The sequence below is a fragment of the Miscanthus floridulus genome, chromosome 4, assembly GCF_019320115.1.
Source record: "Miscanthus floridulus cultivar M001 chromosome 4, ASM1932011v1, whole genome shotgun sequence".
In the NCBI taxonomy this organism is placed as follows: Eukaryota; Viridiplantae; Streptophyta; class Magnoliopsida; order Poales; family Poaceae; genus Miscanthus; species Miscanthus floridulus.
In genome coordinates this window covers 55,819,988-55,837,254 of record NC_089583.1, presented here as the reverse complement: position 1 = coordinate 55,837,254, position 17,267 = coordinate 55,819,988, and the positions used below count along the sequence as shown (strand labels likewise).

At 44.0% G+C, this 17,267-nt stretch overlaps 1 protein-coding gene across 5 annotated transcripts in view; it reads right to left on the bottom strand.

Annotated features, from left to right (window-relative positions):
• The window catches only part of LOC136549712 (E3 ubiquitin-protein ligase UPL1-like), a 33,748-nt gene extending 23,142 nt beyond the window's left edge, over window positions 1-10,606 (bottom strand). For 2 of the 5 annotated variants that reach the window (XM_066541094.1, XM_066541095.1), the window contains exons 1-4: window positions 10,290-10,606; window positions 8,365-8,460; window positions 8,076-8,282; window positions 69-7,931 (exon numbers count right to left, since the gene is read on the bottom strand). In XM_066541094.1, the coding sequence (XP_066397191.1) occupies window positions 69-7,931; window positions 8,076-8,282; window positions 8,365-8,460; window positions 10,290-10,322 (8,199 nt within the window). In that variant the 5' untranslated portion in view covers window positions 10,323-10,606. The remainder of the gene's footprint in view (window positions 1-68; window positions 7,932-8,075; window positions 8,283-8,364; window positions 8,461-10,289) is intronic. The other 3 variants (XM_066541097.1, XM_066541093.1, XM_066541096.1) reach the window with 3 other exon arrangements.
• Window positions 10,607-17,267: the final 6,661 nt, after the last annotated feature.

Below are 17,267 nucleotides of genomic sequence, written 5' to 3'. Positions count from 1 at the left end.
TGTAAATTAAACCTTACCTCTCCATCATGCAAATAAGGATTGGAAATTTGCTAAAATTGAAGCATTACCTCTTCACGTAAATCAGGAGGGAAAGTTGCTATAATCGAAGCATTATCCATATCTACTGGCTGCCCAACTGGTTGAGAGTGGGCAATCCTCTGTGCTCGCTGCTGGGCTAGAACCTCAGCCTGTATATCTGGTGGAAGAGCAGCCAAAAACTCAGGATCTATTTCTTCTGCAGCTGGGGGAGTATAGGAAGCAGCTGGGGCAGAACGGTTCTGCTGAGAAACAAGGACTTCGGCACGAAGATCCTCAGGCAATGCTTCAAGAAATGTGGGATCAATTTCATTAGCACTGGAGGCCTCATTATTAGCATTAGGTTGCTCTGTCTGAGGCTCAGCTTCTTCATGCCTCCTAGAAGACAAATCATTGCCATCAGAAGCAGGAGCTGAGTTCTCAACTTCATTTTCAGCAATATCAACGCTGTTCATGTCAACATCAGCATCCACTGCTGCAGAATCCACATGAGCATCACTCAGCTCAGGAGCAGCAGTTGCAGACGTGACAAGTGCATGGCAGCTTGACTCCAGATCAGATGGGGCTTCCCTAGGATCATTACCCAAGTGAACTTGTTGAGATGCTTCAATCTCATTTTGCATAATATGACCATAACTTTCATTACCAGACAAGGAATCTCTTTCAGGATGACCATCGAGCTGTGTATCAGCAATACACATCATTTCATCACTCTGAGGTATAGCGTTAGGATCATCAGGTGCTGTTTGCCGCACCGCTTCTTCAACATGATTATCATAAATGGAACCAACAAGCTGCTGATTTACGTGCACATCTGTAGGACAGAGGACATCATTAGCAGGAGCAAGTCCTTGGTTAACAGTACGAACTGGCTGATGGCTGCCAACAGGTTGAGAAAGAGGATCGGTTGCTACAGGTTCAGCATTTCCTGTATCTGGTAACGCTAATTGTGCATTCACACCATTGCCAGTCTGTTCAGGCTGCACCTGAGGAGCATTATTTGAATTACTAGCCACAGTTAACTGTGACACAAAATGACCCTCAACTGCCTGAGCAACAGCAGCTGCATGATTACCTGCCTGTGGTTGACAATCATCAGTCCACAAATTATCTCCAGGGCCCCGCCTAATTCGGAGGGAATTTAAACCAAGTGAGAAATCTATCAAAGGTGGCGGAGCAGTACTTACAACACGTTCACCAAACACGGCGGGAGCAGTTTCTGGTGGAAAGCCAGCATCTAACATGTATAAGGGGATGTCTGAATTCCCAAAAGACAGCGTGTGAAAATCTCTTGAGGAGGGTCCTCCAGAGGGCCACGCTAAACTAGTTCCCTCCCTAGATTGTGCTGGCCTGACAAGCAGTGGATGAAGAAAGGCATTCCCATCAGTCCTTGGTCGATCAAGAAGTGACCTACTTCCGCTTTGGCGCCGCCGCTCAAGACCAAATGAACGATGCAGGTTAAATGAATCATCTGTCCCCACACCATGAAATGACTCAGAAGATAAATCAATAAAACCACTGGAGTCTGCACGACCCCTGGAAAATCGCAGATGATGATCCATTCCAGTTAAGCTTTCCCTCCATCTTACTTCTATAACACGGTTCTCAAGAAAGTCATCATCTTCTTCATCCATAAGGTCATCATTGTATTCATCACCAATTGCATTGTTCTCCTGGTCCTCGATATCTGTGTCAGCTATGGACATCAAACCAGCTCCCTCATCTGCTATTTCTTCATCATCATCATCTTCATCCTCATCTTCTTCATCCTCACCTTCCTCCCCAAGATCCTCATCTTCCACACCCATTTCATCATCAACTTGATGTTGCACTGAGAAAGCCAAACCAACATCAGTACTAGTAGCCATTACATTACCTTCAATAGCTTCTTCTCGCATGAACTGCACAGCTCTCATTGGAGGATTGCCATTAGAAGTATTATTGTCGGCTAGATCAACTCCCATTTCTTGTTCAGTGGGTTGGTCAAGGTTTTCATTATTGTTCCCACAGACATGAGACAGTTCTTGAGCTTGCTGACTTGCAGATTGGATGATGCCGTTAGGATGATGATGTGTGTCGTCTGTAGTTTGTTCATGGATTACAGTGTCATCAGCTTCACGTGTTTGTTCATGTGACCCTGGTAATCTGTTATTGGTAAATCGATCTGTCTTGAGGACTTGATCGCTGGCATAAGCAGTCCTAGTGAGGCTATCCAAAGCCTTCAATATCAGGTTGACAACCCTTGCAGCATCTGGGTGGTCAAGATCAATTACTTTCAGCAAACCAGAAAGAGATTGCACCATTCCACCATCTACCATAGGTTTTGCAATATCAGGTGAGCAACCAAGAAAAGGCAAGTTGCTCTGACTATTCCGCGACAATATGGAATTCACAAGCTCAGAGAAAACCAAAACTTTTCTGTCAGGTATTAAAGATCCTTTGGAGGTGTTGCTTGCTGAACCAATGAAATAGTTAAATGCCTTTACAATTTCAGAAACAACCCTTCTACGACCTTCAGCAGATCTGCAGCATAAAGCTACCAAGAACCAGGAAGCTCTCTCAGACAACTTACCAATCCAATCATCTGAGGCATCAGCCATTTTGACCGAAGGTAGAGGAAGTAGCACATAGAATATATGATGCAGTAAACCACTGTGTCCAGCAACTTGATCGCAACTTCGTGACTGTGATATCTCTGTATCCCGTCTCAGAATTATCCCTACTGCATGCACATACATGAGGAGTATTTCACTCATCAACTTAAGTACAAATGCAAACTTTGACAGCAAGGCAGATCTCTCAGAGAGGGCATCACCATCCAGCTCTTGGCCATCATCAACTTTAGATTTGCCCTTCGTATTTGGTTCATCAACATCCATTGGAGTCAACAGGGAGTAACCATCAAACCGATGTTCTTTGCTTGCAGATGGATAGCTCATAATGATCTCAAGAAGCTGATCAATCACTTGAGAAAGACTAGCAGGAACCTTTTTGTGGTTCCGTGAACATCTGTTTGGTGTATCAACTGATTTAACCTCAGCAGTCAACCGAACAGGCTCATTACATGGCACACCACTTTCTGTTACACGAACTTTCTGTTTCTCCCTGTCTTTCTCCTTGTCCTTCAACAACACTACATTCATTCTCCCTCCTGAATAATCCAATTGGCAGACTGAAGTTACAGCCTTCATGAAGATCACAGGATCTCTAGATATCAGTGGGGACATAATTGTCAGAAATGAGCGAGGAGTACGACTCCCACGGTTATTTAATGACTGTCGTATCTCCAATTCCATGGCACTCTGCAAGGTCTGGGGATCCTCAATGAGGTGGCGCACAATGGCAGATGCTAAGGTCTCAAAGCCAGGAAAGATGCAAGTGCCTGGGAGATTTAAAAGAGATGCTAACCCACCACTTTCAAAGAAGTGGGCAGCAAGAGCATGTGTTTTTGTCAAGCGAACACTGAGCTGAAGCACAGCTTGCATAACTGTTGCAGGCACACATAGCTTAATGAATTCACAGCAGAAAACCAGTGCCTTTTGGCTCTCTTGATCATTCAAATAGCCAGTAGATTTCCCCAAAACCTTTTTAAAGACATTAGCACTTGCATCATCTGCTGAATCAATAATTTCAGTTCTATTTTCAGCAGTTGGTAATGGATTTGCCTTACTGTCAGCACTGGATGCATCAGAAATTGACTTGGATATACCATCCATTGTTTCCATATAGAGTTTTGGATTAAATTGTAGCATGTTATCCAATATAAGCAACAGAGCACTGATAGAATTCCAAGTCTGATCTGTCTGGTCTGTCCTTGATTTAAGACTTTCTAACATGTTAAGAACTTGGGAGATGACACCATTTTCGGCACTAATTTCACGTATGCCACTGTCTTCACTCAGAAGCAAAGCCAACAAATGAGCAACAGAATACAAAGCGCCCATATCACCCGTGGTATCTGACGATAAACATCTTAGTTGCTCAAAAAGATACAGTACTACTCGCTTGCAGTATTCACCCTTATTCCGGTTGCATAGTGTCACTAGAAGGTCAGTCAATGGGAAAGCCATGGTGGAATCACTAGAGTGGAAAAGCTTTGTCGATACAGTAAGGATGTCATCCAAAGGGAGCACAAATACACCTTTTTCTTCAGCAATGGCTGTATCATTCTTATGGCTCCCATCCGCCTTGGGCGTTTCAATGGAGCTTCCAAGTGACAAAGCTAACGCTTGTGCTAGCTGCACATCTTCCTGAACAAATTCTTCTGGATGGCTGAATAACCAATCTGTTGCCATCTCCACGCTGTTAGTTCTGATGCTTCTAAGAGATTCTTCTGCCCTAGCCCTTGAAAATCCCATTTCAACAATTGTAGCAATAGCAGATTCATCAAGAGGGGGGCTAGTAACACGCTGGTTGGCAACTCCAACACTACTGCGGCTTTGCTTCATATCTCCAACAACAGAGCATATATTGTTCATAATTGACACCAGGGAGGTAACAAGAGCTGGGCTGCACTCAGGAAACATTGTATGATTCCAAACAGGAAGAACTGCATCAAGAACTTGAGATTGGAGCATGCGAGCAAATGATTCTGGATCTAAAGGCACAGGGAATAGATTAATTGACAGCTCAGTTACAATAGGCTGGACAAGAAGCTGATTATGAGAAGAGGATGGAGACAATAAGAATGTAGAGTTCACACAATATTCTAGAAATTTACAGTAACTCTGTAATGTATCCAGCAGCCAGGAATTGTGAGACACCTTCTCACTAACAGAGGAACCTTGATTTGTGGCAGCAGCCAAGACAGAGAAAGGAAGTGTCCATAGTAGCTGACTGGTGGCTTCAAAGGTCGTTAGAACTTCCTTGAATGTTCCGTTCACATAGAAGCTATTAACGAGTGCAGAATTGCATAAGCGACGTCTGCTGTCAAATGTAAGCACAGCCATATCTTCCACAACCTTTCCAAGGTAACGGCATTTCACAGATAAAGACATCTCAAAACCTGCAGTAGAATGTCCAGAGAAACCAAGAGCACTAAGGAAAAATTGTGCTAGTGCAGTCACCAGACTTCTCGAAGCTGGGTTAAGGTTAGAGTCAGCCCGACGCCGAGCCACTAATCCTTTGACAAGGATAGAAAGGAAGGAACGCATGGTATAGCCAAATTTCGTCAGAAGTTCAGAAACAACAACATCAGGGCTTTTCTTTAGAGCATCATGACTCCTTGATGTCTCTGCTGGAAAACAAGGACCATCCAAATCAGTATTTGTTGCATCCAACACTCCATTTAGGCGCCCACTTATCCTGGATAATGAGTGTCGACCATGGCGGTGCATATTGACAGCGGATCGCACAGTTGAAACAAAATCTTGCTCCATGCTCCAGGGTGATAAAGAAGCCCTTGCTGAAACAGGATTCGTATATCTTGAAAATGGTGCTGTATTTGTGTCATCGTCACTATCCCTTTCAGAAATTGAAGCATCCCCAGCCAAATCATCTTGATCTGCCTCTTGCTTATCCACCTTAGAATCACTGAGTAAAGATATCTGCCATGTGACTTCAATATAAACCTTCCCCAATTCCTTCAATATCTCAGCATCAGCAAAAGCCAGTTCTGAGACCATAATGGTAGTTCCCTTCAGGAGAAAAGTTGCAAGAGACAAAAGCCCTTCAAGGGTAGAAAGTGACTTCAGAAGAGCTGATTGCTTTGTAGGTTCGCCATCAACCAGCTTAGTTCCAGAGATCGAACCCAACAATTCATTGGTCATATTAAGGTGGTCTCTAAAGAATGAGCACACTGCTCGTGCAAGAGAAACAGAATGCTGAGGTGAGAAGTTATTGAATGCAACAGAAATACTCTGACCAATTGAAACAGATACAGGTATTGATGACAACTTAAAGAGTTGAAGAACAGCTTCAATGCCTTTTTTCTCAATAAATAGCCTACATGTATCAGTATTTTGCAGAACAGTTTCAAGGAGACGAGCAACATTGCATATGCACTCAGGAAGAAATAACTCAATGGATGATGATGTCAAAGCATCTAGAGGAGCATCAACTGTTTTGACTGAACATCCTACCTCAGGAGGTACACCCTCACTCTGTGTTGTAGCTACCTCCACATCAGTATCCATGGGAACAGCTGCAGAGGAATTATCAGATTCCTTACAGGAAATAGAGTCTCCACCACACCCTACTTTAGAAATAGTGTTCAAGATTTCAATAAACATGCTAACTCCAGAGGATCGTAATGATGATGCATGACGCATTAATTCATCAAGTCCGCTTGATAAGGCCCCCGTTGTGTCACCACTAAGAGCTTTCAGATATGATCTAGAGGTAAAGATTTTCACAAAACATCTTAAAGCATTGCGGTCCTTTACCAATTGAAGACCATTATTGTTCAGGCACAATGCATCCAAACACTGTGGTATACATGAGACTGCATCAGAGTTATAAAGTACACCACCCATTATGGCATCAAGAAATGCTTGTGGCAAACCAGCTGCATCAAGAACAGTATAGCATGTTGGATCTTTATGTATGAGATCACTCATAACACTTGCAGCAAGTGAGAAAACACCACCACCAAAGTCCTTGCCTCTCTTAAAAATCTTACATAAACATGGGGGTAACACATTCTCTTCTGAACCATCAACACGAGCAGAACTACCGGGCACATATGTTGCCAGAGATATTGTACGTAGTAAAACTTTCATTAAGTTCTTCCTATGATACAAAATCAAGGATTCAGAACATGAAGGCTGTATATCTTGCACAGGTGGACAGCTTTCAACCTCTTTTCCTTTATTGTTAGAATGAGACTCTTCAAATTTTTTTGAAACAACCTCAACTTGAGATACTTCTATCTTAAGACGAGCAATAGTGTCATCTAGTCCACCTAGATCTCTGAACAATGCTGAAGAAGGATTGTGATAATCCAGGAAGCTCTCAATGACATGCAGTGCTGTACTAACTATATGTAAATGCTGTGTGTTTGTGTCTTTGAGAAGAGGCAAAATAGTGGGTATAAAGCCTGCTTCTTGTAGAGCTAGAGAACCTGGTGTTGATGATACCAGCATTGATACAAGCGAGATAAGTGCTTCGGCAAATATTATGGACCATTTCATAGAACCATTGATGATAGAGTCCACTGCTTTCTGCATGAGACTAGGAAGGATACCACGATGACCACCAGAAGTTACTGAGGACAATACAGTAGGCTGGTGAGATCGATCTTGGCACAGTGCAACTAATGAAAGGATTCCCAGTATCCTAATTTTTTCTGGTATCTCATCCTCGTAGCTAAGAAGTGATAACAGCTCATCAATGAATTCTGGTTCGTTGCTCAAAAATGTTGATAGACCTTCCGAATCATGGCCTGCTTGGACAAGAACAATAAAGGCATACAGGCGGATACAGATATACTGGTGTCGACATGTTAAAGAGTCAAATGCCCTTGCAAATCTCAGTCTTGTAAGAAGAGGGAACCTTAAAGCTTGTGGCACACTGTAATCCTTGATTAATTTGTCTAGTATTTCAAGATCAGTCTCCTTGTAAGTATTGACATTCGATAAATGAATTACTTCCAACCTGTTCTCCTCTGGACACTGGGATTTCGCTGATTTATCAGCAGCACGATAGAACTCAAAATGGAGAGTGGAGCCAACCTCAGTGGAAACTGGATCAGATACACTGGGCAGAGAACATGCTATTAATCCAAGGCCACCTTCTTTTCCACCCCAACCCTGAGAGAAGGCAAATAGCTTTGAAGCGAGAGACGATCTGCGTATTGAGCTTTTCCCAACTGACTTGTCCACAAAAGCCATTAATGTCTGCAAGCTTGCTTCAATAATATCCGCATCTGTAGATGCTAAAAGGGCAGACAGATGCTGCTGTAACCAAAAATACATAAATTAGCAGTATACTACTGGAAATGAATAAAACCAGAAAGTTATGCTGCTCCCTTATAGTAAATAAATACAAAGGGGAAAAACAAGTAGGTCAGCAGATAAACAGGACATGCATAGAGTGTTGACCTCAAAAAAAATATAGAAGTGTCTATTTGTACAATTTTCCAATATTAGTTTTGATACTCGGAGAATTTGAAGGACTGCTTCTCGAGGAAATGGGGGATCCACATCAAGAAAATTATCTTCAAGATGCAAATCTTTCCTTGATTTGATATAACTCTCAAAGAAAGAATCAAAGTGATTGAAAAGGTCCACCCAGTGATGGAAATCCCCCTACACCAATTTGGTAGCAAGAGATTAGAATTAATAACATCACCACAAAAGAAGCTATACATAAAAAGTCTGATTTACACACCTTGTCGAATTCCCATGCAAAATTCTTCAGCGGCAATTCTACATTCTCAAGAGGAACGGTGGTAACACTGTTGATGAAAGATTTTATATTTGGAGGCTGCAAACAAAACAACATACATTGGTGAAAGGTACAGGATAGGAAAAAAAAGGATCTGCTACATGCTGGATTAACGATCATATGTAAAGCAATAAGCAAATGCAACCAACTTGTGCACACAATTGTTTCATATAATATCACATGCTGCTTAGGTTTCATTAACAGATGAGTTTGATAAACAGAAATTATGCTCCCATTAGATTTAGTAACTCAAATCTCAATGTGCCATTGGAAGAAGTTGGGACTTGAATTTAATAGAGATAATTGCACCGGAGGCCCTGGACTTGCGTGGTCGTCTCACCCTAACGCACTAAGGCAGAGGTGAGGCAACCATGCAGGTTCAAGGGGACGAGGCAGTAACTGGAATTTGGGGTGCAAGGTGATATCTGATATGAATATAAAAATGCAATCCAAGGTCTATTAAGGTTTAGGGGCCTGAGACAATAATGCAAAATCTGGGGACTCTAAGGTGCAATTTATCAATTTAAAATTTTTGTCCAAAACCGGAGGAGGGACCAAAGCTAGCTAAATCTTAACTCCAAATCAAGATCAGTTGGGACTCTCCTGATCTAGTAGGGATCAATGCACAATACATCTCATACTCTTCTCATTTGAAAATCTTTGCCTCTAAACATTTCTCATCAAAGTCTTAGAATGTTGACCATAACAGGTGTTAATTACACAGCTTTTATTTGTTAAACTAAATGCCCTTGTTTAGTTTTGCAAACATCAAGAGACAGAAAAAGAACCAAAGAAAAGAAATCCAGGTCTGCGCATGCTAGGTTTGGCCAACTGCAGATCTATGACAAACGTTAAAAGCAAAGAAGCCCACCAAGATTGCATCAAACAGTTTGATAGTCAGAAAAATGAGGTGGGGTGTTCGTTAATACATCTTCTCATTATTAGTTCCTAATAATCACTAGAAATTATAAGTAAATAATGTCTTCTCAGCCAATTCTAAATTGTTTTTCTCAAATAAATCTCCTAACTATCTAATGTTAAGTGTCTAAATAAAGTAAATATGATGTGAAGCGTTAACCTATGAACAATGTTCCTTTTTATCTTCAATTTGAACATTTAGCATTTTTTTGAGATGAAAAGATTAAAGATTGATTTATTGTAGTTTTTTAAGCCTACATCAAAGTCAATAATATTTTAAACCGACATTAAGATTTGATGGTGGAACCATATACTTTTTTGTAACCACTTGATGATCCCCCCCCCCCCCCCCCCACCCCAATATCTAAATCCTGGCTCCGCCCCTGTATCTGAGGTCTAAAGTTTCTTCTTGTAATCATAAAGACATAATTATTGTTGCAAGGATTGCGGAGACTGAATAATACACAAGGAACCCTGTGATCCCCGAAAATAAAAAATACCATGGGCGTGTAGCATACTTAAACCCAAAAAACCTACTATCACCGGGAACTGGAATCACCACTAACAGCGGTAAACCTCACAGGTAGTAGAACTCCCGACAATAACCTAATTTCAGGTTTAACTACCGCACATACGAGGTTTGTCCAACTGCAGATCTAAGACATCTTGTAATCACAAACTACTGTTGCAAGGATTGTAGACACTGAACACTACAAAAGACACGATGGCAGTCTAGCGGTTCACCAACACCAAAGCACCCTGGCACGCAACTTCCTAACCGCCCAAAAGGAACAAGAATCTACACCACGAGCTAAGCCGCACCAGTAGAAAGAAACCTGGGAGCAATACCCTAATCCGTTCGCCTTCGCAACCGCCGCGATCAGGCGATCGGCACATAGATCGCGGGGATCGAGTGGTAGTAGGGTAACCGAGGGGCCAAGGCAACGTACCACTTCTACCGCGCGTCGCCGCTTGAGCTTCATACCGCAATTCGCATCGCCGGGAAGGCAAAGACCTCCGCCGCGCCGTCCGCCTCCGCAGGGGGCAACCCACTGCGCCGTCGCCTCCGCAGGGGGCAAGCCGCTGCGCCGTCTGCCTCCGCCTGGGGTCGCTGCGCCGTCGCCTGAGGCAGTCGCTGCCGAGGCTCCGGGTGGTTAGGGTTTTTCGGGGGCGCTGGCGCGATCGCGGGGGAGAGAAGGCGAGGAATGGTATCGGATGCGCGTGTCGTCCTGGAGCGAGGCGAGGCGAAGTAAAGGAGAAGCAGCGTTGTTACGCACGGCGACGGGGAGTTATGTGACGGTCACGGTGACGAAACTAGGCATGCCAGGGCTGGACTCTCTTCGTGCCACGGGTTCTAAAAAGATCAGGATGAAAAAAAAAAAAAAAAAAAAAAAAAAAAAAAAAAGAGAGTGAAATGAGCTCATTCTAAATTTCTTCGCAATAATTAAGTTCTACGGTTAGCCCAATTAACTCCTTATGTCTAGAAAATGTTTCTATTAATCTAACGCATAAAAGTTTAAGCGACCTATGTTCCAATCCTACTCTAGCATGGCAATTCTATGAAAGTAAATGATAAGAATTGAATTGCTCAAAGTAAATGGATCAAAATAAAAAGAGAAAGAGGAACGCGGCGATGTTTTATCGAGGTATCGGAGAGTCGCCACTCCCCACTAGTCCTTGTTAGAGCACCCGCGCAAGGGTGTAGCTCTCCCTTGATCCGCGCAAGGATCAAGTGCTCTCTACGGGTTGATTCTTTGACACTCCATCGTGGTGAATCACCCACAACCGCTCACAACTTAAGTTGGGTCATCCACAAGCTCCGCCGGATGATCACTAAGTTCCCAATCACCACCAAACCGTCTAAGTGATGACGATCACCAAGAGTAACAAGTGCGAACTCTCACTTGACCAAGACAAGCCTAATAAAAAGGGTGGAATGCACACTTTGCTACTCTTGCTTTCACTAATGAAGGCTATCTTTGGGATTCTCAAATCACAATCACCTTACTAGGATCTTGTTCTTCTTGACATTCTCAAAGGTGTTTCTCAACTGTTGAAATGAGCAAAAGTACCCTCACACACGAGTGGAGAAAGTATTTATAAACCCGGCTGAAAAACAAACCGTTATGTGCCTCTTCGGGGTGACCGAACGCTCTGATCATGTTGACCGGATGCTCCGGTCAGTTCTTCCCGAACTTCAGTGATTAAGTTGTGACCGGACGCGTCCGGTCATGATTTTCCTTCTCTGAAACCTTATTGGAGTTGACCGGATGCTGGGACTCAGTGTCCGGTCACTTCACCTCTCAGCGTCCAGTCGCACCAGACGATTTACCTTGATCAAATGAACTGACCGGACTCTGCGCCAGCGTCCGGTCAACCCGGAGCCAGCGTTCGGTCAGTATTTGACCCTTCATTCACTTCCAACTCTCAATCATATGTGAATGAAGTTTGCTCCAATGAATCTAAGGGCTTTTTAGGAGCTACCTAGTGCTAGATTTAGTAAGTGTGCATCATACCTAACTCACTAGACTCACATAGGTTAAACTACCCATCCATACCCCTCTTAACAGTACGGCCAAAGAAAAAAACAAAGACCTAAACTACTCTAAGTGTCTCTTCAACTTCCAATTGACACTTAGAACTAGTCCATCCTTAACCTTGTCGTCCATCCTTTGAAAACCGAAATGATTTTCATCGTAGAGGCATGACCACCATGATAGCCCAATCGATCTCTATTACCATGACTTAACTTAATTGCCTCTGCAAAACACACGTTAGTCATAGTAATCATGTATTGTCATTAATCACCGAAACCCAACTAGAGGTCTAGATGCTTTCAATCTTCTCTTTTTTTGTGATTGATGACAATACTACCTCGAGTATGTGAAAGAGTTGAGGTTTTTAACATGCTTGGTTCATATAAGCTTTTGACAATAAGAATAAAGGAGTTAGGCAAGTTTAAATGACCCAAGCCAACATGATGTATTCAAAAGATATGAAATAAGCATGAGTATAAATAATAAAGCTCATTTGCATCGGAGTAAAACACGGAAGCAAAGCAAATGAGCATAACACTAGTGATATGACATATAAAAGATTCAAAGTAGAGAGCACACATGTCAAATATCATGATCATGTAGATATCACTATCACATAAATATAGTTTGATGTATGAAAGTAAACACACACGAATGTATAATAGTGTATCACACATAAAAACTAAATATAATAGATAAACTAAGCTCCCCCTAGATAAGTAGTCGCTCCCCTTAAGTCTAGCATACTCGATCCCTCTCCCCCTTTGACAGTCAAACACCAAAACCTAAGGGTCGGTCGACGGGGCTACAGCGGACGAGTCGGGCACTGAGGTACGAGGAGCGAGCTGGAACTATGTGCCATCATCATCTGACCCTAAGCTCTGAGCTGTCTAACCCTGTGTAGCTAAAAGCGATGCTAAAGCGGTCTAGGTCAGGATCAGGGACTAGAGCGGTCGTAGACTATGCAGGTACCACTGAAGCAGGACAGCTCTGATGATGCAACAGAAGAAGGGAGCGTCTCTGTAGTCCCGGTAATAGGTGCAATTATAGAAGGACCTGAGACATGTAAATATGGCAGAGTAGACTGTCCTATCAACTCACTGAAAGTCGCTCCAAGGCTCCTGGAGACTGAGGTATCTGGCACTAGCAGCGAGAAAGACTGAGCTGGTGTGTAGCCCATCTGAAAAGGTGTGAACTACAGGGCTAGCACTGGCGAGACAAACCACTGGGACACCTGCTCTGTAGGTGAAGCAAAGTGTGCTGGTGGTTGTCCCTTACTCTGAAGCGACTAGGCTGTAATGCTAGAGTTATAGAAGTGGTGGCAGGCTGGCCAATCTGAGGTGAAGGCTGTGGCAGTGAAGCCCCAATAGCTGTCACAACATGCTGCATAAACCCAAGTAGTTGTTGCTACATGAGAAGTTGCTGCTAATGCATGGCCTGCTGCTTGCTGCTGTATAGCTTGTTGTTGTTGCTGGATTGCCTGCTTCTGTCGCTAAAACTCATCTTGCCTAGTCTAGAACTATGCAAAAGTAGCGGTGGTCTCCTGTGCCTGACGAGCCTAATCCTGCCTCATCCACTCAAGGATGGCAAGTAAAGCGGAGTCTGTCTGCGGTGTAGGTGGAGCTGAACTGGAGCTACCAGCCTCATGGTCATGTCGTCGTGGAGACATCTGAGGGATATCCCGGTAGTCCTCATCTGAGCTATCGCTGGGGTCGCTCTCGACCATCCTCTCTTACTGAGCATCAAGCTCCTCCTCCTCTATAGCTGCTATACCCTTGATGGTCTCATCCTGCTGAGCTATAGTCTCTGGCACCTCTGGACGTCGGCTCGACTGGCTGGGTGTCCTCACTGTACTATGTCGGATCATCTGTGTCATGTTGTATGCAGTGAACTCTGTAGTAGCACCACTATACTCTGCCAACATCTCAGATGGCCTCACAGTAACTGCCCTATGGATTATGAATGTAATCTAGTGAGCATATAGCAGCTATCTATGACCCTCTAAACCCCTCTGTAATAGTATCCTCCATCTCTGATAGAAGGAGATACCAAATGTCAAACACAGTCTGCTGCATCAGAGAGTTCAGTAGCCATAGTTGTATGCGAGTCAGGCCCTCACAATACCCCATCCTCAGAAGTAGTGTCCTCCTCATAATAATATCAAGCACTCTAGTAGTGGGAGTGAGATCACTAGGTGTCCTGCTAGACCCCTCGTCGAATGGCTCTATGAAGCAATGGTGGACTAGATCTATAGGGGGGACACTATACTGCCATGAGGGCGTCTGGGGGGCACTGTCTGTCCATAGCAAACCTTATGAAGCCAGACTGGCTGCTCCTGAAGCCTGAGAATCTCTCTGACCTTAGAGCTCATCAGCCTGTAATCTCTGCCTCTAAAAGCAAAGTGAATGAATTTGTGCTGCGGGTCAATCCAGAGTGAAGCATAGAACTGACGGACCTAAGATGGAACATATAAGTCTATCCGTCTAAGTAAATCTATCAGTCCTAATAGGTAAGCTAGGTAAGGGCAAATATGCTCTCTAGTTGCTGCTACAATTGACTCAATGTTACACTACCCTCTGAGATCTCAATATAGCCCCATTGTTAAGATATGTATTATAAAAGTCTTCCTACAGTGGTATGTAGAAGCCCTCTGAAGCTTGGTCATCCCTCCTCGGTAGGAGCCACTGCTCAAAGTCCATAAATCTGAGCTGTTGAACCTACTTGGCTGTGGTAGGCCCTCAAATCCAAGTGAGTCACTAAAGGCGGACCCTATGGTCTAGGCGGTGGACGTGAACCTCTCCGTTGTGTCTCTAACCTCGGTGTGATTGGAGCATGGGTACGACCAGAGTGACGAAGCTATGGCTGATGTGCCTACTCTGTCTTCTTGGCCTACTCTCCCTCCTGAGTTTGCTCTACTGGTTGCGGCTACTGTTATGACTCCCCCTGAGACTAACTCTCATCAATAGCCACACACCATCCTCCAACCATGACAGTCCCAGCTAGACCACCATGACGACGATCAACCTGCTCAAGTGCAGCCCTCGTAGATGGAGAAAGCTGATCTGCAATAACAACACCACTCCGAGCACCTCCTCTCTCTGTGCGCTCTGTGGCCTCTGCAACTGCGGCTGCTCTCGCTGTATCTATATCAGGATACTTGCGCTTCCTCATTGCTAGCTTCTTTATCGTCTTGCCTTTTGCATCTGTAGGCTAGGCGAGGCGGGGGCCTTAGATCCTCATCACCGGGACCTCCTTCGACATTCTTGACATGAGCCATCTGATGAAGCTGAAAAGAGCAACTTCCCTGACAAGAATCAACTGCCAACTGTCACTTCCGAGGCTTGGCCTCGATCCATACTCGCGAGCTTGGCCTCAAGTTAACTATTAACTACCAAAGGGACCACAATGACTCTGACTCATTGCATGATAGAATAGATAAGATATACAAATAAATACGATATATCTAGAGATACGAAACCCTAAGAAAGCAAGCAATAGATACGGAATCAGAAACAAGGGCTTGCTACCTTATGAACCAGCGAATCGACGAGAAGAGGAACGAATCGGGGAACCACCGAGTTGGCAACTGGACATCTAGGGTTATGATTGCGGCGAAGTTTAGTAGCGGAGATCCAATGTGGGCTTTAGAGCAATGCTTGCATGGCAAGGAGGAAAGCTAGGGTTCCGATGAGTCTGGTGGCAGCACTGGCGTGTGGATGGCGAAGCAGAGCGACGCTAGGGCATGACACAAAAGGGCTGCTGGCAGCGTGGGCTCAACACCATTGCTGGAGCACAGGCACATGGAGCAGAGACGCGGGTGGGCGATGCAACTCTGGCACGGCGGCATGGGAACAAGGCGCGTGGGGCGAGCAGAGGCACGGGCGCGGCGGCACAGGTGAGTGCTGTGGTCGGGCGGCGCTCCTGCGGCAGTGTGGAGTGAGGGCATGGGCACACAGTGGCTCAGGAGGTGGCAGCTAGGGCATGAGTGCTGTGCAGGCGGTGATGATGGCGTAAGCGGCTTTAGGTCTCGGCGCGACGTGATTTATGGTGGCCCCCAATGGATTAGATAAGGAAACAGAGAAGAAACCAGATCCCGTACATTTTCTACTGACCGGACGCTGCCACCCAGCGTCTGATCAATTCTAGAGAGGTCCAAAACCCCTAGAATCTCCACTGGATGTGTCCGATCACCACTGACCAGATGTAGGCAGAGTCCGGTCGATCCTGACTTTGTCTTCTTCGCTTGATCGGATGCTGGATTGCCATCTGACCGGACGCTGGAAAAGCACTGTTCCAGCATCTGGTCACTCCTTCTCAGCAGCAGTTCACCTCCTGTGAACTGACCGGATGCTGGACTTCAGAGTTCGATGTAGTGTCTGGTCACTCTTTTTCCAGCAAATCTTCAAAGTCCTTCATGTTGTCTGTTCCCAATCAAGTCCTAACTCTAATAAGATTCCAAATAAACACCAATTGGAACTGATGTGAGTGACCTCTCTTAAACCCTCAAATTTTTTAAAAATATTTTGCCTTAGGCTATAATTCTTTTTAAGAAAATAGGCAATAAGAGGGCAGTTGAAGATAAACGACAAAGCAACATTCATGCATGTGCAATGCAATACTTGAAAGTAAATCTAGTTGCTTGTCAAGTTTGATCCAAGGTTAAGCTTCTTCATGGGCTTTATGGCGGTTATCTTAACCATGTTAGACAAGCCCTATATGCATTACCAAAGATTAAATATGTTGTATATTACAATGCAATGCAAGTTACAACACAAGCTCATTTTTAGTGAAGTTACTAAAATCAATCACATTGAGCTTATTCCACAATCGACAAAAAGTCGCCTCATCTAGCGGTTTAGTGAAGATATCCGCCAATTGATCATCGGTCCTTACACCTTCTAATGAAATATCATTCTTTGCAACATGATCTCTAAGAAAGTGATGACGGATATCTATGTGCTTGGTACAAGAGTGTTGAAACAGATTATTTGCAAGTTTTACCGCACTTTCATTGTCGCATAAAAGAGTTACTTTTTCTAGAACTACACCATAGTCTAGCAAAGTTTATTTTATATAAAGTATTTGTGCACAACAAGCACCCGTGGCAATGTATTCTGCTTCGGTGGTGGACAAAGCCACACTATTTTGTTTCTTGGAGGACCAAGACACAAGTGATCTACCAAGCAAATGGCACCCTCCGGATGTACTTTTCCTATCAACTTTGCAACTGGCATAATCCAAATCAGAATAGCCAACTAATTCATATCTAGCTCCTTTGGGATACCAAAGACCAATGCTTGGTGTGTGCTTAAGGTACCTAAGGATCTTTTAACGGCAATTAAATGAGTTTCCTTAGGATTAGCTTGAAATCTAGCACACATACACACACTA